Source organism: Aquila chrysaetos, chromosome 11 (assembly GCF_900496995.4).
Source record: "Aquila chrysaetos chrysaetos chromosome 11, bAquChr1.4, whole genome shotgun sequence".
Classification (NCBI taxonomy): Eukaryota; Metazoa; Chordata; class Aves; order Accipitriformes; family Accipitridae; genus Aquila; species Aquila chrysaetos.
In genome coordinates, this window is record NC_044014.1 from 9,179,127 (window position 1) to 9,202,253 (window position 23,127).

The following is a 23,127-nucleotide window of genomic DNA, read 5'->3' on the forward strand; positions in this document are numbered from 1 at the left end:
CATTTTTCAACTTTCCTTTAATGTCTTGTTTGCTATTGTATCTATTTTGCTAATGTATACTGCTCCTTTTCGACCTCACGCAGTTTGCTCCTCCATTTCATGTCAGCATTACCCTTTATATCAAGTGAATAGCAAATTACACTTTGCAGTCAATGGGTTATATTTCTGGAACATATTTTAAAACAATATTCACAATTCAAGCTAAGAAAAAGTGACAATAAATTAATATCAAGAACTCATAGGCTACTTTACAATATGCTGAAATTGAGCTGAGTTAGCCAGTCAAAGTTGAACTTGCCAATGTCTACATTTAACCTAATATAAGATTTTTTAAAGTTTATGTAAGCCAAGGTTTTGTCATCATCTTGAGATAGAAATGACCCTCAATTTATTTAAATGATCCTACAGAGCCCCTCACTCAAATACTCTGCAAGGGCTTCACAACACCAGTTCTAAAGCTGAAAACATTACTGACTGCTCTCTCGACTTTTACAAATAGGCGTGCACTAAGATTAGGTGGTTCAGGACCCAAGGCACCTGAATAGCGTACCTTACAATAACTAGACAGTTGCATTAGGTGTTCGGCCTATAATAATGGAAGAGGCTAAACCATCCTCAAGTGCTTCATATTTGCCAGTGGAGAAAAGTACCGCAGCTGACACAGAATAATGCGCTAGTTTGGCCAGTCAAAGGAACCAACACAAATTTTCCCACAATCATAAGCCACTAGTACTTACTGAAGTCGCGGGCGGGGGGGGGGCCTATTTCAATTGGTTCAAGATTTCACTACTGATCTTTCCTTGTAGTCCCACTGATCAAGAATTTTCTCTTTTCCCTGGGAAGTCAGCACAGGAAGCAATGCAACTGTAAAACCACCACAAAGGTTTTCCCTTCGCCGTCAGAAGGTAAAGTAGAGGGACACTGATGGATCCTTTCCTGTTCCGTTTGCTTCTTACAAGTCCAGTCGTGGGGAGCTCTAAGGCCTCCCAAGTGTTTGAGGAGTGACAGCTCTTTTCTTTGTGGACATGTTAGGGAAACAAATGCATACACAGCACATTGTGTATACAGCACAACAATTCAAAAAGTATTCATCCCTATGAACCCCAGCTCAACATATGGACAAAATCAAATATTGTATATATGTAGATATTTGCACCGGATTCCTTCTCATTTAAAAAACCACTCCGCACATGGGCTACAGTCCCCTACAAAGCAAAGTATTTCTTCTGAATGAGTTCTCCAAGCCATTGAGTCTCTCTCACTCTTGCTTCATCAAGCTTTTCAAAATTTATAGTTCTATAAATTAACATAATTTATACTGTTTTAAATTTTATACTAATAGGTATTTTACTGTAATACTACACATTACGTTTGCAAGATAAATAATAATATAAAAAATAATTATGGGTCCTGTGGAACAGTCTATCAGGTGATGAAGGACTCTAATTCAGACTTTTATTTGCATACACTATAATGTATATTTATCTATTACTTCCTTCTCCTTAGCAGTTAGAAAGCTAGTTTGTCCAGTCAGTAAATTCACTGATACATCAGCAAAAGCTATCAGAGAAGGCAAACAATCTTCATTTAAAAAATAAAGTGTGGGTTTTTTTAAATAAGAAAATCCCCAATATTAAAAAAAAAAAAAAAAAAAAAAGTAAATACATACAGGGAAAAATTCTCCAATTCACAGTAAAGTCTGAAAATGATTGGCAGCAAAATTGTTTCTTTAGCCTGCCCAAAAAAGCTGCAAGCCAACCTAGCATTTGGCAAATGAGTACGCAGAGCCTGGGGTGAGATCATAATACTTTATTAGGAGCTTCAGATTCTTGGTGTGGTTATTGTTTTAATTCTCTGGAAGGCAACAGTTGGTTTGTGTGGTTATTTTAGCTCAGGGCAAAGACTCCGTTTGTGTGTTGCTCTGAGTTGGTACGTTTGTTGAGGCTAATCTTTTCTCAAACCATTCCTAGAATTGTCTGATTTAAACTCTAATCTGTTCCACTAGACTCTTTAAACACTAAGAAGATTTCTTTTTAAATAGAATTTATTTGTATAAGACCATATATTCAAAAGAATGTGAGTCATTATTGTTACTGTATTTATAAATAATAAAAATTGTTTCAGTCTGTATCAAAGTCAATCAGTGTTAGATATAATTGGTGGAACTCATTATTTTAAGTCAAGCATGACAGTTTTACAATTACAATATGTATTTAGTTTAAATTAATGCTGTCCCAAAAGGAAACATGAATTCTACAAATCAGTAGCGAGGCATCTAACTGCTGGTATACATCTCACAACTCAACTAAAACAAACACCTTTTCAATAGCTAAAATTTATTGTTTATGCCCTTTAAGTTTCAACATAATTTTTAAATATCTGGAAAATCTCTGCTAACAGTTTTATTAAAAGTGCTACTTGCTATTTATCTTCTAAAATACTCTCCTTGGAATGTTCTTGAGTTTAATTTTTCTCTAAGTATAGCAAGTCTGCCACCTAGTGCTTTATGGCTACCTCTAATACACATTTTATTTGATAATTATTTTTTTATAATTTTTTAATAAAAGATGTCATGCTCTAAGTCCCTGACTGCATATACACGCATGTTTGCCTACACACACTCAGAGTGCTTAAAAATCACATTGCATCTTCTTCCTGACAGGTTGCATTACATGTTTCAACAGCTATTAGACCATATTTGCGTTTCTTGACTAGCATGCAACCATCTTATAACTGTGCTCTTCTGCTGTGAGATCTGAAAATCTCACAGTGATTGTAAAAGGAAAAACCCGTAATTTATTTTATGAAAAAAAATAAGATATCAGTATAGTATGAGAAATATTAGGGAAGCCAATACGTCTTTGGGCCAGTGCAGCTCTATACACAGTCTCTTATTTGGTGGGGAGTGCCGTCACACCGTGGTACCCCCAGCACTGAAGACAGACACACCTTGGAAAGGGCTCTGAGCTAAACGCTGCTGAGATTACCTGCTTGGGGTACAGGGGCAACAAGTCTTCCATAGTGGCACCCTACATGGAAGACAAAAGCTGGGGAACGATGAGGACAAGGAAGCACAAACAGATTCCCTTCACAAAAAAAATTTTCAAGCGGCAGGGCTGGAGCAGCCCAAGAAGTAGTTTATGGTAGATCCCAGTGTGCCACTCACAAACTGAAAGCAACCAGAGCCAAGTTTCATTCCAGATCGAGCACCCATCTGCCCCTAGAACAATGCCTTTCACAGAGGTTGCTTCTGTCTGCTTATGTCCACTCTTCTGTGAAGATGACGATCTTGGTTTCTGTCCCTTCATTTTGCCAGATTATTGCAAGGCAGCTAGACCACAAGAGAAAATTTGGCATAGTATTTAGAGAGATTTCTTTTGACAGTTTTAATCCCCCTTTTTACGAAATTATAACATTTGTAACATAATAACTGTTACTGAAAATTGGCTTGTTTCAGAACTTTGATATATGAACTATTGGACTATGAATAATCCCAGAAAAAAAAAGAAAAAAAGAAAAAATAAGGTATATTCAAATAATAAGGAAACACCAGGTGGGATGAACTATCAGACCACATCAATAGGTCAGATAAAGCTTAAACTATATTTTGACAACATAAATAAGGATGTATTATCTGACCCTTTTGCTCTGAGACAGTATTGAGCCAATGTTTCTGAAACGTCATTAGGAGTACTATGTTGTCATATATTATCTACTTTAATAACCTGTCCTCTATCAAACCATTTTTCTACTTACTACTATTGCAAATAAAAAGAAGTCAGAAAGGAAAAACATAAAGTAACACCTCTAAAGGAGTAACAGGGCCTTTAGTCCAAAGCCTGGATATCAAAAAGTTATTAAGACTTCTTCTCTTAATTTTTATCAAGTGAGATGAATTTTAAATAAACAAGAAATGAGTGTTTGTTTTTGTTTCAGGCACCACATACATTGCATAACAATATGATTTAAAAGTTTAAAATTAAAATAAAAATTTACTGTAAGAAATAGTAAGGACTATAGGTAAGGACTAACACTTTACTTTGCCCTTTTTGAAGCCCTAGCATGTCAGCAGTAACGGGGCTAATGCAGGTCCAGGGCTGGACTAGAATCCTTACGAGGTTCTACAGCCAGAAGCAAAATTTCCTTCTTTCTCCCCAGTTCCCTGCACAGATACCAGATATTATCTTGAGAGTTTTTACTGAATGTATATTTCATGCTTCCTCACCAATTTTGGACATTAAAGTACCATTCTTCATCTTCGTGAGTTGCTGACATACTTGGAGAATTGCTTATTGCTATCCTTTCTGTATGCATACCAAGGAAACAATCAATAGTGTTATGAGCTATAATGATTTTATGGCTCAGAGTTTAGAATGCGATGGTAAAGCCATAAACCATTTATTCAGGTCACTCCCCAAAAAGTTGTTGCAAGGTATTTAGTAGCTCACATATGATCACATAGTTTTCCTGTGGTGTACTTTAAGTAGAAAAAAAACAGTTAACAAAATTTATCCAATGACAATTTTAAAAAAATCTATGAATATTATTTTCCTAGTAGTCATTGTGTTAGATTTTTTTAGTGATAAACATCTGAGAACTCAGCAATGTTTTCTCTGGCTTTCCATTTCCTCCCTCAAGGTCCATGAGGTTGACTAGAAAAGCTCAGTGGTGCCAGTGCTCTGTAGTACACCTGACCCTTAAAGCTTCTGCAGATGGGCCTACCATCTTCCGTTTTTTGCATGCTTCATCCCAGAAGAACATTTGAAATAGTGGCTGATGAGTCACTGTGTGAAGCCATCCACAAATGACATTTCATAAAACACTGAGGTGAGAGAAAGATTAGAAAGAGCTGTGGAAAGAAACACAATGAACCCAGGAAAACAGTTAAAATAAAATTTGTACATTCTTTCAGCCTCTTTTATGTACACTTATTCGTGCTTCATCTTTTTTAAGGCTGTAAATCCAACAAACACCTCCATCAGAGGCATATATTCTTGTGAAGACGTGGAATAAATGATCAAAAAATAGGTTTTAATTCCACAAAAACTACGAATCATTCAGCCCCTCCCTGTTTTAATTCTCTTTGTAAATGACCCATCCCTCCTGACCTCTATTCATTCCTGGATTCTCTAATCCTTCTCAATGCTCATGTTCTAATCTCTACCAAATTTAAAAGTGGGTCTGTTCTGCAGCACAGTAAACTCTATAGTGTTACCCTGGATACATAATGCACTTCTGAATGCAAAAGGCAAGCTTCCACTTCTTTTTGAGTTCACACATAGTCATGGACCCATGAAACTGTCTATCCAGTCCAAAGATAAGCACCAGGGTAATCACAATTGTTAATTTATTGCAATTTTATTGCACTGTAACTACATTCTTGTTGTGCATAGCTGAGAAAATCTTCTCGAATGTATGCGAGTTTCATTCTCTAAAGCGTGCTGCCCTGTAACCCACTATTGCTGCCTATTTTAAAAGGGCAACCAATCTGCAGAACCAAATGGAGAACCTACTTGTTCTCTTCTCTCCATTGTTGATGGTAATATCCAGAAATAATAAAAAATGCTTCTTAACATCCTTTTAAAGGGTAAAAGGGTATAAGAAACTAAGGTATGTAAATCCACATATATTTTTTCAGCTACTTTATCTTAGCTGGCTACTAGACTGGTCTTAGCTAGGAATTCTCTTGGTGGAATAGGCAACTCTTGAGTGCCAAACTCCTCTGGAAATTCTAACAACTATGCAGACAAACAATGCCATTTACATTCACAGTACCAATTTATTGGAAGCTTTTATGCTTCTGCTCGTAGCAGTATTAGAAACTATCAGTTGTATCTCTTGTTTGAAATGTAGCATTGGACACTCAAAGTAATGTACATAAAACAGACATTTTGGAAAGTTTTGACCTTAGAAATATGGATATCTGAAAGAGGTTTATGAAGGAAAATATCACATCCTTTCAAAAAAAGTGATTTTTAGCAAGCCTATAATTCACCCCTGTATAGTAACAAATCATGAATTGTAAATTTAAACTCTCATTTTCTCTAGAACACTGGTTTAACTATTTATCCATTTATGATTTAAAGCTTTGCGTCTGTATATAACCCAGGTCAGAATCACAGAAGTGGCATTTGTCCCAGTGATTCTTCCCAATCAGTCTAAAACCATCTGGTTTTGCTGCATGTTTCTTTGCACCCAGGAGCGCTGATTCCGACAGCAATGTATTTCTAATGCTGACGTGCGAAGAACTAATGTAGCAATTTGGATGCATACTTTGCTATCTAGGTGTCACTGTTATACATCATGCTGGCTGAGATACCAAAGAACTATAACAACAACAAATACGAATGCATCATGACAAAATGTTATATTTATGGTCTGTGTACATGCATAAGTCAGCTGCACAACCATCTCTGGCCTCCACTCAGAATTCATTTATATGGATTGAATCAGCTTCCGATCATTCACAGAAAGATTGGCTTCTAACAGAAAGGCCTAGGGATACAGAGCCTCCCTACCAGAAATACAGAGACACAATCCAGAAGCAGACTTGTACTCAACCTACAAGAATATTTACATGGACAAGCAAAACTGTGGCTTTTAAATTCATGAAGCTTTTGTTTTCAATGTATAAGAAATATTTGGTAAGATTTCCTCTGATATTCCTAAACAATGGCACATCAAACACTTTTGGCTCAAGAAATCCTCCCTCTCACAAAGTTCCTGAGCTGCAAATTGCTGGATGTAAAGACAAAAATATCACTGTATACTTGTCCATTTGCTATACTCTTCCCCTGGCATTCATATTCAGCCACTACTGACAACAGGGTACTAGAACAGATAGACCATCATGCAGCTGCTCATGCATTCTTATACATTCAATATTTTTCTAATTTTTATATCTGTGAGGTTTGCTCTCATTCTCTTACTCTGAGAAGTTTGTTCTCTCTGTTGTGGTTTTTCAATCATACGGTGAAGTCATGAAGAATGAAATGAAAACAATTTTAATAGAAGCAATGGGTGACGATTTTCACACCATCTGGATAATACACTATTGCATGCCCTGTCTATTATGCATTTCCTACTCTACTTAAGTTTTGATAATTTAAAGTAGAAAAACTACCCATGTCCAGTGCTGCCATGTTTTGAAATGCCATATTAGAATGAAATCCGATGTTTAACAAACTGCTCCTGTTATCTCTAGGATTTGATGGCTTTGCTGCTATCTCTGTTTACCCTTTTGGCATAGTATCTGTATTTAGATTAAGTCCCTGAAATGTTTCAGCATGTTACTTCCTATATAAATCTCATTCTTTTTGATCATGCTACACCTATCTGTAATTTTCCTGTGTTTTCATTTGTGCTCAGATTCTCCAATCATAACGCGATCCATGTACAGTCTTAATATTCTGCTTACTCTCCTACATCACTACTAAAGGAAACAAATAAGGAAGAAACTAAAACAATCTGTGCTATCCCACTGGCTAACTCTATTAAGTTTAGCATTTACTTACTATCTTAAACAGTCTATTGATGTTAATACCAGTGCATAGATCAACACAGTCTGTTCCCCCTTCCTAGGCTTGAGGATAGCAATGACAGGCAAGAGGGAGGAGAGGACTAGGCAAGAAATGGGTAAGCTAGGCAGAGAGCAAGAGATGGAAACAGCTGAACTTTTATAGGGCAGTGGGTATTCACAATATCACACATTGCAGAAAGTTCCTCTAAGGCAACAAGTATTCTCAATCCACATCCTGCTGTTAAAGAGAAATTGAGGTCATCCAATATCATACAAAAGTTAGCCATACACTCAGGATTGAATTCTAAGGTTTTGGCTTAGAAAAGCATTCCAATTTAGTGCAGTATTTACACAAGTGAAAAAAAGATAAAATTTGAGCACCTAAAACTGGTCATTTTGAAGATAGCTAAACTCAAGCATGTGACTAAAAGCTTTCCTGAAGAAGATCCCAACCATACAGCAAATTACTAGTTGTATTCCTATTTTTGTACCATTCACTGATTTTGATTCTAAGTGGTAGAAACAGGTGTGCCTAGAATTTTTATTTCTCATAAACTTATACTGCTCATAAGTATATACAATTTGTTTTTCCTCAGTACTTTCCTCCCTCCTGAGCAATAAGTATTCCCGTGCTGTAAAAAATAAGAATATTCTTCACTTCAGGAGAAGTAAAGCAACAGTATAAGTGTCTAAAGAGAAAGTTTCTTACAGAGTAGTGAAATAAGCACAGAAAAATACCATCCAAATGCCTGTCTTGTGCAAAAGCAAAATATTTTCTTGTACACATTATAGTCCATGGTAAGGCCATATTTTAAAATACTTATATAGATAAGAAATTGGAGCATAAAGAAATCTTTATGACATATATATATTCTAATACATGATTTAGCAGGTAATGGACGGTGCTGATAAGCAAATGTCCTTGAAATCTTAGGTCAGTCAGTTATCCACAAATTAACAAATTATTTCCTATTATGATGCATCAGCCACTAAATGTAAGAAATGCAGATATCCATTATTTTAAATTAGCACAGGCTCCTTATTACCTCCAGATAAAATAACTCTGAAAAGTGTTTATATACAATATTTTTAACAACTGAAAGTATTAAAAGAAGATTTATCATTCCAGAACAACAAGATCTTTAAAATATTTTGAAATCTGACAGGAGACAAATAATAGTAGTGAGTTAACGGTGAAGGGGTATCTTGAATGTAGTACAATTTGTCTCCAACATGATTTATAGACACAACCTGCAACATGATAGCAAAAAAATAAGGTTTTTCATGGAGGTGCCTGAGGTCTACAAATCTCATTACTGTCATTTCTTTTCCATCTCTTAAATTTAATAATGTTTATTTTTAAAGGACAAAAAAATATTGATACACATATCCAAATAGCCTATATGGCACACTCTTCATAGTATGAACTTAAATCTACAAAATTTATAAAATTCATACATGTAAAAATTCGTTCTTCTAAATACTGAAATTTCTGTTTTGAAATAAGAAAAAATTCATGTGCAACAAACAACAAATGGAATTGAATTTATTTGATCAACAGTATCTTTAGAACACAGTTTAAGGAGTATTTTTAACCTGGTGTATTTTATGTAAACTGTCAATGTTAACAGTATCTTCAAAATACAATATTTTAAAATTATCTTCCCGTTTAAAGTATTACATTTGAACTTAACTTGTCTGTGAGAAAAAAAAAACAATCCACACCAAGTTTCTTTAATACTCAAGAGGAATAAATGTTTTAGGCCTAGGGATATGTCAGCATCTGTAATATAGTATGTGTCTATTTTGTTCTCTAAAACATACCTTGCAGATGCAAACCATTTAAGGTAGAAAAGAAAGAAACATTGATTTATTAGGTAAATGATGCCTTAAAGAGATTCTAAACAAAGCTTTTGTGTACATTCTGAAATGAAATGCTAAAAAACAAGGCCAAAGATCAGAATGGATGCTATAAATATATTCAGAGATATGTCTTTATGTAAATTTAAGTTTGAGGTAGGGATGATGTTAGGGAACAATAGATAAATGGATCCAATTGTCTGACTTTGAGCAGGTATGTGCGAAAGTCACAAAAGGTAAAACAATGTTCTCCAACATCCCGTATGTTTTTATGATGATTAAAATTACTATTTAACATTGATATTGGCACAGCAAAATTGGCACAGCTCACTAAGGGATTTCTGCACATAGGTAATAAGCATTCTCATCCCTTCAGGTCTTTCACTATGACTATCAGAAATGTGATGCTTTAAAGTGAATTTGCCAGAGACACCTTTTCTACAATAAGAACATGGAGACAACACACAGTATCATTTTATGATACTCTGGAGAGCAGCTGTGTATCATGTTCCTGGGAGGCAGAGTGGCTAAACCATTCAGAATGTCCCCAGGAAATACTACTGTTTAGCCTATTTCCATTTCCCCACCACAAATTCTGTCTTTTAAACAATGACACAATTACTTATTCCTTTCATTCACCTATGTTGAGATACAGAGAATAACCCAACGGCTTGGTCAGTCCCTCTAACCTAGGTGTAAGGCAGCAACTTTTAGTAGACTTTAATTTGCATTCTTGCGGACAAAGTAACAGAGAAGCCCTGTGGGGCATTCTATTTTTCAGATGAAATATCAATGTTCCCAACTCCAGAAAATCTTAAGAAAAATATTTCATTTTTCCAAGGAAATTAAATTATCACATAATATGTAAACAGCATTTAAGTACTGAACATTAAAAATATAAGTACTCACAGTAACATGTTCCCCTAAGCGGATTTCCGAGATACCTATTTTCAGAGTCACAGCTGCAGGGGGAAAAAAAAAGACAAAACCAAACATTCCCATTAAACACAGTATAGTTTTAAGAAAAATGCAGCTAGAACACTTATTCCAAATAGCATGAGTTGCATTACCCATGAAAATACAAAGTATTTGATATAGTTCCTAATTATGGTGTGCTACTTTCCAGAGGCACCTCTCTCTCCTCTCTCCTTTTAAAAGAAAGCCAAAGTGACCAGGCTCTTGAAGAAGGCACTTGAGTCATGTGCTTAAAGTCAGTGCCTATTGTAGGACTTCCCGCACACAGGCGGTGTGTCTCCACTAATGAACAAGAGAGCGCCAGGCAGGGAGGCTGAGCCCTGGATCTCTAATTATCCATGACGCTTCAGTGATAGCTTACTCCCTTGGCTGGTTTTGATCCCCCCACTGGCCCTCTCCAAGAGAACTGCTGAGCATCGATCGGGGAGATCATTCACTGCAGAAAATGTTCCTAAATATGTCTTGCTCTAACATACACAGTCCTGAAACACTACCAGCCCAGGCTTTGCACCCTCAGATACCTTCCACACCTCTTCATTCCATTCCCTTCAGGGATGGAACATACACTCTCCATTTCCAACCACACAAACACCACTCTGGTGGGCTGCAATGCTACCTTCATATATTTCCAACTCTTTAAGTGAATAAAAATACCCAACAATAACAAAAAAAACCCAAACTCCAAAATACCCCTAAGCATAAAATAATGATTACATTTTCACAGCACAACAGAGGACCTAGAGGTGACCCAAAGCTATGCTGTCTGCACTAGAAAGGCTAGTCCTAAGCTATGTAGCTGCAACTAGGCCATGGCAACTGGCTCTGGGGCTAGAAATTGTACCCATATCTATAGCACTGTAAGCACAGCAGTGTCTAAGCTACTTGGCTTCTCTGAACTTGAGGCAATTGCTTCTCTTCATTGACCACCTAGGGCACTAGGTGAAATTTAGACTGAATATAATGTACTGATGCTGCTGACAAAACATGTACATGGTAAGAGCTGGAAAAATATCTTTCTTATTGATAAGTTATATAGTTATTTTCAGAGACATGAAATATCCTACAGAATTTCACAGTGATCAAATTGAATTATATAACTTTTCTCTAAAAATGCTAAGTACCTTAATAGAAACTGATTATCCTGCTTTTGATTTTCTTGGCTATTCCACAGAAGTCTCCAGCAAGATTATAGTTTTCTGTTTAAATACACAGAATGATTCATAAAACAAAGAGGAAGCTTATCGCTGCCTATTAAGTTCCATATAAATATTTTCCCAGAAGAAATCTGGATCATTTAATAGCTTAGACTACCTTTTCATTATTTTGTTCTAGGAAACTTAAATTGCAAGGAGATTTTTTTGTGTTATTTTATTTGTGAGTAATATTACAAAACTTTCTAACTTAGACGTCATATCATTTAACAAGTTGCAGACTGTAGAATAAGTTTATATTTCTGTTGGTCTCTTCAGTAGCTTCCAACTGGTGATTCTTAACATGCTCATTTTAATTAAAAAAACAGGCAGAGAATCTCCTTGACCCTTTGTTACAATATCACAAAGAAAATAATCAACAGTAGCAATAAAATGGAAAAGTGGGGAAAAAAAATGTTCTCGACTCTGCCCTTGCCCACTCCTGATCTCATGTCATTGTGAGAACTCTTTGCAGGGTCAACTGTACAGAAATTTAACATTTCTTTTATATAGAAAAACTTTTGCTTAAACTCCAAGAAACCAAAAAACCATATGCTTCAACTCTAACTGCAGCACACAATTTGTGGTCTTGTACACACAAACACTCTGGCCCTACAGTCCTTTCCACAGAATTTAGAAGAGGGATTGATGCTGAAGTATCTCTCTTGCATGTACTTATAAAGGAAAGGAGAAAATAATCTCAAGTAATAATATTGGTCTGCTCTACACACTCTTTCCTAAACATCGCAAAACACTAACTAAATTCTTCAAAGAACAGCTCACTAAAACAGATTAGGCTTATAAAAATAGACTCTTGTGGCTGAAAGTGTCTTTAGGTTGGCAATATTGAAAGAAAGAGCTAAGGGAAAAGGGTCGTTTTTGAATGAAGAGTTTAAAAAAATTTCCTTTTCTTGTATGTAATTTGTCACACAAACAAGACAGAATATCATGCAACAAATTATAATAACATGATAGAGATTATTGTAAGAGGGATTTTTTTTTTCTTCTGAATTGTTTCAAAGGCAAAGTAGAATATTAAATACAGGCAGTATTCAGAATATGCTGGGGCTTTATACCAGATCACAAAAATATATTTTATATAAATAACTGTGTATTCAGAGTCTTTTCTCAGACAAGACAAGAAACTTTCTCGGAAGGCAAGAAACCTACCCTGCTGCTCACTGATAATGGCACTGATTTATGTACAACATGAAAGAGCAATGTCTGACCAGCAGTAACAATAAGCTGTACAACTTTCCATCAGGACAGACTAAACAAATTCTGCTGTGAACTCTTGCTGGCCACAGTACTCACCTGTGGTGATTTGAACCAGGGTCTAAAAGAAGCTTAGTTTGTTCCTGACACAAAACAGGACTACCTTTTTTTTTTTTTTTTTTTAAATCTTGAAAATCTTTATGAAAAAGAAAAGCTGTTTCCATACAGCTTCCCTTCTCCATTCAGCTATCCTTCTGATCAGATGAAACCATCTCCTGTGGATCAATAATTACCAGAACCCAGGAATTTGCAGTGTCACATAAACCTTTCTGGTATTTATATTTCTATTTATGTTACAGAAAAACCACAAGAATACATAAAATAAAAAATATCTATAAAATCCATCTAACAAACCACAGGTTTCACTACTTAAAAGAACACACAAAAGAATGTTTAATATGAAAATTACCGGGTACAGAGTATTTTGCAATATACAAGTATTTGTAAGTATTCATTCAAACCCAAATAATTACTAATTCCCTGACAATTATAAAAGTGACCTTCAAGAATCTTAAAGAGAAAATGGCAATGCAATTTTACAGCCAGTCATTTCAGTTGTTTCAGCATAATGCATGATGAAATGACAAAATATGCATAATAAAAAAAAAAAAGAACAGTGAATTACACCACAGCAATTTTGATATATTATCATATATATTGTACTTTCTATATTGGGAGCCTCACGGCAGACGTACTCAGGGAGCTAGTGATTTTGGGCAAGGCATGTCTGATCTACTAGTCCTTGTTCATCAGGCTCGACAAGCCCGTCTGTGAGCACGAGTAGCTGCTGTAAGGGAAGGTGCTGGAAGACTGTGCACTGGTGGTTGTTATCAAAGAGAACCTTCCAGCTTGTCAGGAGGAGATACATGGTTTTGTTTTTACACAAGATAAAAGGCACTATAGTATGGGAGGGAGGAGGCACCTCTCCACGGACAGGAGCTATGCAGTACTCCGGAGGAAAATCCATGCTGGGCCCATCCAGTGCTGCAGGCACACAGCGTTCCCAGCAACTGAAGGGGCATAAGATTTACCTGCTCTCTGTATGCCTCTTTTTAGTCTATCTTATTAAAAAAGCTAGTTTAGTATGCCATTTGTTGCCAGGCCTTTTTGAGATACAGAAAGAACCGTGCACCGCCTCTCTTATGCTTCCTCCTCTGTCCCCTGGTGCAGAACAATTTCATAATGTATGTTAGGAATAGCGTGAGGTGGAGTTCTTACTAGTTAGGGAAGCCTGCTTTAATTCAAATCAAAGATGCTATTTAAACACTTAGTTTTCAGTGGAGTGAAAAGATGAAACTAATAGGATTAGAATACATCTAAAATTATTCACGTGAGTATGTATGCTAGGTTCTGAATAAATTTAGGTTTGTCTTTCAATCTTATCCTATTTCATTAAGCATATGTATTGCTCTGCGTTAGTCACTAATTATGGCTCCAATTACAAAATTTCCTATTCGCTCAATTATTTCCTTATGAGCTTTACTCATTGTAGTAATTTTTGTACCTTTTCCAAAAGCCAGCGCACATTTGACCATATGTGAAGCATAATATATGCTTTGTATCTGTGAAATGGGAGCTACACTCGTTATTTTATGTGCCATAGGGCTATGATCATTTGCTTTAAGTGGTAATAATGAATGAGCAGTTCCACTCTGGCATGACTCCAAAGACACAGCTCCCATTTACAAGGACAAATGGAGAAAGGCTGCTACCGGGTTACGTACAAGTTCTATGGTTTGTTCCAACACAAAAGTATTCAATTCATCAAGCTCACTGACCTTCTGATGGCCTGCTATTAGCAGTTATTCCCCAACCTCTCCCTCAATTATCCTTTCAAAACTGAACCATTTTCTTTCACTTTCTTTTTTACTCCCTGGATTTCCTGGGAGTTCAAAATAAAAGTTATGGACAAATGCATTTAAAAAAATAACTTTTCTCATGTTTATGACTATGTGAATGATAATTTTTGGCTTTCTTATGAAATACCATAAATGTCTCCAAGAGTACATGTTTACATTGATTCACAGATTTGAGGGGGTTTTTAATGAATGAAAGGCTTTTTTGTAAGACAGAGTTTACAACTGTCCTTCTGTTGAAGTTCAGCAATGTGTATGAACTTGTGCACTACCAACCTTAAGAAATCTAAGGAACTGGCAATAGAGGTACATATTTATACGTCTAATTTTATCGTGCTTACTGGTATCTCCCTTAAGGAAGGGTATATGTTCAAGCTTCTCACCTAAAGAATCAGAATATAACACCAACCTAGATCTACAGCTTTCTAGACTAGTGATTTTATTGTGTGGAAACCGTCTTGTAAGAGCTCATCTAACCTTTGATCGTGAAGGCAAGATTTTCTGCAGTTCTGCTGCTGCCACTAATTGGTAAATCTTTCCTTTCAATTAAAAGTGAAGAAAAAAAGAGGAACAGGGGAAGACTAACCCAAGTATGGCTGGTCTTTCCTCTACCTGAGTTTGGTTTTAATGCCAAACTCTCAGGGAAGACAAAAATGTATGTCAGACCACTCTAAAAGACAATACTCTTTTATTCAACTGATTCCCTGGTGAGGCAGTTGTATCTTTTTCTGGCCTAGGCGCAGGCTTGTCAACTGTACTGAGTGGATATTTATGACCCTTACCTCATATTTTGTCCTTGCAAATTAACACACACCACGTCCACAAAGTCTGGGAAAGAGCTGTCGTCTTTCTGATCTACAGCTGGTCATAAACAGGTCTGGGATTTTGCCTAGGTTCTCAGCATTGCATCTACAAGAGGTTCCTGATTAATAAAGACTAATGGACTGGGCAGACTACCCCTGGGCCCCGACTGGTGCCTTGCCCCAGCTTTTAGATGACTAAGAATATCTTCTAGGACTACTGTTCAACTTCTGCTCAACTCTCTTCTAGCCTTTATTTCTCATTCTGTCCCCTATCTAGCCAGCGGTCTTGCTCCTGCTGTCCTCCATCACTGATTTCTGCTCCTGATCTCCCTGCCCCAGTTCCTGATCTTGCACAACAGGCTCCTGTTTTCATTCTACTTTCCTGGTACCACAGTGGTGTGATGCTATGGTGGTTTTGAATAGTGGACTACTATTTAACATAACATAATTTGCTTACTTGGGAGACCTCGTACCAAAGTTCAAAGAGTGTTTGTAAAGCTAAACTTAAAGACTTCTCTAGTCACATGGTTAGGCCTGTGGCATCATAACTGGACTATGAAGCATTACTACATACTACTATATATTACTACATCCTCAGCGTTAAAAATATGCCCATGGTGCTGTGGCTGCAGCTTTTGCAGATACGTATGAGATAGCTGATGAACCTTTAGTAATAACAATGTAGTAACACTGAGCTCAGCACAGATTCATACACAGGTATTTATTGTGCTTGCTGGTTAGCTATTCTTGAAAGTCATGTAAGACTTCCTATTCTAAAAGTACCTTTCCAGCAATGAGAAAATAAGCTGAGGTGTATGCTTAACTATAGTCAATAACTGTAATTGGCTGTAATTCATAAGATTTTGGAAGTGATGCCATAGAAACAGCTGATTTTCAGCTCAAGAGTGGTGACTCGTGGATGAAAGCACCAACCTCAGCTGTTCTTGGGTTATTAACTGGCCCAGAACAGCGACTGACTGATACCTGGAATCCTAATTCACACTTGTACCTGGATGCAGGAGAACAAAAACCCCCAGGTCTTGACTCAGGCCTGCTTGGTTTCAATACCATTTACACAGAACTGCCAAAGAACAGCCACATCTTCTAACCATCAACAACAGTTAAACAGACATGGTCGATACCAATGAAAGCGAGTGACCTCACAACCAGCAGTTATGCTACACCAGCCTGTCTCATGTATTGGAAGTTCAAGCATGTCTAAAAGATTCAGAAGCAGCATCATTCTTCTGCAGAAGTGCTAAGATTCAGGTGTGATAATTGAGCTCAGATGATATATTCAATGAAAAATAGGTATTGTCAGCAAAGTTAATGAATGCATTGTGATTTTCAGAGTAGGTTTGTTTGATTGTCAACTATTATTGTATTTCTACTGTAATCTTTATTTTGCTGCAGTGAAATATACAAACTAATAATCTATAAATGCAAATATATCCCTTTTATAGTTAAGGGTCTGTTTCGTGACTGTATTGACATTGCACTATGTGTCCCAATGTTCTCCATTAATATTCAAGTATGTGAATAGTTGTCTCAATTTTTTTGAGCTACAGTAAAGCATCTTTGGTTCTAATGTAAAAATTGGACACTTTCACTTTTCTCATTGTCAAGATCCTTCCAGTCATGAACAACCTTTCTGCTGTAGATATAAAGAATTATCAGCCTACCTCTTAAGATGATGATAACCTAAAAGGGTAAAAGGTACTAGGATTTATGTTTCCAGTTAGGACTTTTTAATAATGTGGGGAAATGATTTATTTGTTTCTTCTTGTAAGTGCCTATAATGATGTCTTGAGACAATGTTTTTTCTGCAGATTAATTTGTCTCCTCCTCATATAATTCATGGAAAAGGGCTAGGCCAGCAATACTTTTTTTTTTTTCTTTTCTTTTTTAAATCTAGGCTGATCTCCCCAAAAGAAAAACTAAAACATTCTAGCTTCATAAGCAAATTTTTCATTTTCAGATTTCCCTCATGCTATTCAAATCCTTCTTCCCTGCAAGATCAAGAATAATTAATATTATAGGGGTTTTATACACTCTTTGAATTAAGGATATTTCAAATCACTAAATACATTGCACTACAGGAGAAAATAGATTTTCAAACAGGTGACAAATATCACATAATTATATAGTTAAGAGAAATCAGTTAACAGATAAAATAAGATTTTCTAATAAACTCTAGATAATATTTTCATCTCTTCTTCTATATAAGAATTAAGTAACCTATAGTCATCATTTGGAACTATCTGGACACAAAAATATCTTTGTTAACCTTCATGAATTGGAGGCCAAATGGATTTCACATGCCAATGATTTGATGCTGCTCACTTTGAACCAGAAAATCTCGTGTCCACAGCCTTACCCCTTACCTCTGGCACCCTTCTTTCTCTATGAATGGCCATGTTTTGGCAGTGATGCACACAAACTTTTATATATGTAAAAGGGTGAACTTGGAAAAGCCAACTTTCCTCCTATCAGAAACTGTTCTTTCAAAGTGGGGGAGGAAAAATATGCACATTTCTTCTCTTGCATTCTGACCTATTTCAGACATTTCTCCAGCCCTTAGAAATTACATGTTAGACATACCACAGACAGCTCAAAATAAGATGCCATGTTTACAATGAACCAAATCACATCTCCTAGAAATATTAGCATAGTTTTCTCAACTATTTCTTTCCTTTTAGCTAGAAGAATTAGATAGAAGCAATGGTAAAATATCATCCACAGTTTATGAAAACTTACTACTGCTTAAAACAAAATGCAGCTCCTCCTAAAATATACTTTGCAAAAATCAGTGAACAGTTCACAAAATTTACATATGTTTCATTCTTTTAAAAGATAAATATTGATGAAACGTGTTAAATGTTAACTTAATATCAACAAGAGAGTATTCATGAATCTGCATCCCTAAGCATAAGCAGTTTGTAAAGAGTTTCTTTTGCAATCATTTTTAATATAAAGTTCTCCTCCATGGAACACTGATTTTTATTTTCACTATGATTTCATGGAAAGAATATTCATATAATCATGACAACAAGAAGTATAGCTCTTTGGTTAAAATAACTAAATTTCTTCATCTTACAAAATCTCACTGTTCAAATAGCACTGTTAACGGCATTGAAAAATTCATGTTCATAAGTATGAACTCTTCCGTCAGAAATTTCAAAATTAAAGAGGTGCACTAAAAACAAACACAAAAGACATACAAAAAAATTTCTTTCATATGATCATCTCTCATGCTATTCACTGCTGGTGATATTCTGGGAGTTTCCAAGGGTGTTTATGTATTTTCGTTATTTAGAAACCAGTCCTCAAAATGAGCAGGAGAAGTAGCACATCACCAACATTAAATATTCTGACAGACCCTGACAGTCGAGTAAATGTATTGTAAATGTCTACAGCAATTGGACCAGATGAAAAAAATATATATATATATTCATTAAATCTGAAGTGTTTTACTGCATTTTTATTAGTCATCACTGAATTGTAAAAATGTACTCTTAATAAGTGTTTTTGTAGAGAGTATATTTAACTATGAACAGCTTACGTCATGTTTTTAAAAAATGTGCATTAATATGACTATTTTATTATTGTTCAATTTAATTTGTGGTCAGTCACTGAGGGAAATGATTGCAAAGAAATACTCTGTTACAATCTTAATGCAGAAAGTTCAATGCTATAGAAGTATAGAGTGCTATAGAGTTCTCATCTGTTTTCATTTGATCTTCCTTGCATTCATTTTACTTTGCTTTCAAGATGTTGGGGTGGGTTTTGTTTCTTTGTTTTTCTTAAACAAAACCACTATTTATGTAAGACTACCAAGTTTTATTTAATTTTGAGGCAATTTAAGGAAACAGCAATTTAAGAAATATGTATTTCAGGATGCCATACATACACTACAATTTCCAGAAGAGGGTATGAAGACAGGCAAGTTTACTTTTTCTACTTCAAATTATGTAAGGTAACTTTAATCATTTTCTTGTCATTTAAGTACAATTTATCACAATATGGCAATTAATACTTTCAAAAAGGTGATAAAAATTCTGACTAAGCCAACACAAAAATGACGATCCAGAAGCAAAGTGCATCACGCATTTGGTAGTGGAGATTGCAGCTTAGCGATGCCCAAATGCTGCTTCTACATTGAATGTTCAAGAATATTAAATGCCAAATGAAGACAAAAGTATGAATAAATCAAAATGTCGTGTTTTTCTGTAGGCTGTCAGCTATACAGTATTAGCGAATTTTAGAAAATAGTGAAGTTATCTAAATTATTCCTCTACCTGCAGCAACTTCTACAGTGTTAATGATGTTATATGAACATGAAGCATAAATGTTAGAGGTTTAAGTATTATATATAGTGCAACTGGCAAGATATCATTCTTACTTTTAGGAAGCCAAAATTCTAGCTATTTCATGGTATTTTCAAATAACTTTCAATATTCCTAGATGATTGGGGAGTTTCTGACAAGATATGCAGAAAGTATGTCCAGAATATTTACTCATCATACTTGTTTCCTGTGGCATTGACAGAAATTGTCAGAGAATCATACCTCCTCCTACTACAATGAATAATGAGCCTTCAAAAAAAATACCACAAGTGACCTATGGGAAACCGATCATTAGAAACCAAATATGGAGGCATGGCAGTTTCCAGACTCCTAGCTTCCTTCTTGTCCTGATGGTCTTTAAAACCACATTTTTGTCCATCAGACCATTTCAATATCTATAAATCTGTTCAATATGTTGTTCTGACAAGTTCTTTTCCTGCCTAAAAGAACTTTCTTTACCCCACCCCTGCAGGGCAGTCTATCAAATTCATGCCTTATTGCCTACCATTGTTCCATCATAACCATGTCTGGCCTCTTTTTAAGTCCTTTTTAATATCTAGGATATCAGCTCCCATCTAACCTGCACCATCTTTTATTTGACTTTATTAAAAAAAAGATACCAATCCAAGAGATACAGAAATATCTATTAAGAATAGAACACACAAAAGAGCATGGGTGGTTGGAGAAAGCATGGAGATAAATACACACATTCGCTTTTCTCTGGTCCCTTTCCTATGAAGAGCCGCAATCTCCATTAGTCCATTACAGCAGATAATCTCGCAAATTTCCTGGAGCAGAGATGACACTGATACTTCTTTATGAAGTGCCAAATAAGTGGAAATAAATGTTACTCTCTAAGTTGCAACAACAATGCTATATCTACCAACGCTTCCAGTCTTGGCTGACTCTCCTAGAAAAGTTACCTGCCCTTTAGGAAGAAAAGTTGAAAGGAATGGCTGTAAAAAAGGAAAGAAAAGTTGACTAAAATGACACTATAGCCTCACAGCAGGGTCCTGTGAAGTATTTTGTAACAGGAGTCCTGGTTTGTCAGTCTTGAACTGTTCAAACTATGTTTATGTTGGTTTTGATAGGCAGGCTGCAGAGTACTACCATGAAAAGCAATGCTTGCTCCTGTGTGAGCACAGCGCAGAACAGAGCCTTTAACTCTGTAAGTAATCCCCATGACTTCCCAAAGGGCGATTCACAGAACAAAGCATTTTTCAAATGCACAAAAGCTCACCCTAAACAATGACAGGTTAAAAAAAAAAAAATAAAAATTTGCTACTACAAGAGCTCTGGTGATAGAACTTGCAATGGATGAGAAAATTCTTGCATCCCAGCTGGGAATGACTGGGAAAGCTAAAGCCTACATTCCTCAAAAAGCTATTTTATCATCCCAGCCCACGTACCTCAAAGACTCAATCCCTCTGCAAAGAGGCTATAAGACAGCAGCTTTACTTGGACTTCTGGTTAGTATTTGATCTCCTGTATTTTGGAAGCATCACAGTAGATGTTCAAAGTAGTTATTGCTAGAATTACCTGAGATGTATGTATTACACTAGGTGTAATCAGTTATTTTACGGGAAAGAAGGTGCTTTCCTTGCTTTCTGGGCTATGCCAAGGGAGACAAATCTGTCCAAATATTTTTGTAATTAACATGTTTCAAAGTATTCCAAAATGTAGCACCTTTCTGCAGGTATTCTGAGGAGACAGACACGTCTTTTTCATTTTTAAAAGCTTTCAGTGCAAAATGTGGTATATATTCAAAAAATACAAATACTGGCTACTGAAAAATGAAATGGAATAATAAAAAAATAGGTAAACTGTCAGAATGCAGTCCTAAAAAAACACACCTGATTACCTGAAATATGCTATTTCCAAAGGGCCATGCTAAACAAAACACCCACTCTTACAGTTGAAAAACCCAAGAGCTGATTATTATTTACTATTTTTTAACTAAATTCTCTAGTAAAAATAATAGTTTATTGCTAGCAATGAGCTCCGCAGACATGCTTAGGATTAAAGAGTTTAACTATTTATGTGACCAAGCACTTGCCTCTGTGCAACAGCAAATTTAAAAAAAAAAAAAAAAAAAAAGAACAGAAAAGAAAAGAAAAAAGTTCTGTAACAGAATGCTTTACCGCATCCCAAAGACTGATGAAAGTGGTAGATTAAGGGCAAAAAAATCAGGATTACAGAGTACTGAAATTTACTAAACAAGGACCTTTTTTGACGTCAGAGAGAAATAAAGAGAACCCAGGAGGCATACAAAAATCCTGTTTAGTAATCCAAACATACGGTAGAGGTGGGATATTACTGATGCAGAGATTGTGTGGGAACAGTTACGGCATAATCCCTTCACAAGTCTCTATTTCACCAGCCTTGAGCGTTTCTATTTTCTATCCATCATTTTGTGACTGTCTGTTGGTTTGCTTCTTAACTCAAGCCTGCATAGGATAATAGGCTACAATTACATTAACCGCCTTTCATCTCAGTTTGAATTAAATTTGTTCTGCGTGCCAGCATGAAAATCTGTCCCAAGTCATTTTGCTTAAGTCAAAGAATAATAAACTTGCTCAGTCCAATAATTTAGCCAATGGTTTTAATATAGTGAAATATTCAGATTTTTTTTACCCAAGAGATAATCTCAAAATTAGTACTAAAGAGGAAAAATTCAGTTACAATATTTGTCAGTAAAATATATTTTTTTTTTCTGCATTATGAGCATGATTTTAAAACGATTTAAAATACAATCCTATCCTCAATTGTTCTCATGTCCTAAGGTCTGTTTTCTCACTTGTTTTCAGATTGGGTTTCTAATTTATGCAGAAGTAATGCTATAATTTGTAACATTACCCACAAATTAGAAATGCAAAATATTTTAATGTCACTTGAAACACAATTCTGGTGACTGAAATGGTCCATCATGTCAGAAAAACAAAGTACTTGTCACATTTTCCATAAATAAGAGAGAGAAATCAACCGAGAGCACAGTGGAGAAATGGACTCTGAGGTGAATGCTCTTTTGGGAAGATCAGAGTGGAAAAAATCCAAAGAATTCACTCTATGATTATTTTATGTTTGCAGAGCATCCTAATGCATTATAGCAGACATTTCACTCTTGGATCAAATCTAAGGGTTTAATTTTAATATTTTCCATCATGAGACAGGCTTAAAAAAAAATGGCATCTTCTGTACTACAATTTTAAGCTTTCCATCTTCTTTCTCTCACTTTATTTTGTTCCCTTTTGGATTTTTATTTTTAAAGAAAATAAAACTGAAATGACCTTGTAATTTCAAAGT

At 35.7% G+C, this 23,127-nt stretch overlaps 1 protein-coding gene across 4 annotated transcripts in view; it reads right to left on the reverse strand.

Annotated features, from left to right (window-relative positions):
* Positions 1-23,127, reverse strand: part of ATRNL1 (attractin like 1) — a 539,891-nt gene that overhangs the window by 324,239 nt on the left and 192,525 nt on the right. For all 4 annotated transcript variants that reach the window (XM_030030646.1, XM_030030645.1, XM_030030649.2 and 1 more), the window contains exon 21: positions 10,289-10,341. In XM_030030646.1, the coding sequence (XP_029886506.1) occupies positions 10,289-10,341 (53 nt within the window). The remainder of the gene's footprint in view (positions 1-10,288; positions 10,342-23,127) is intronic.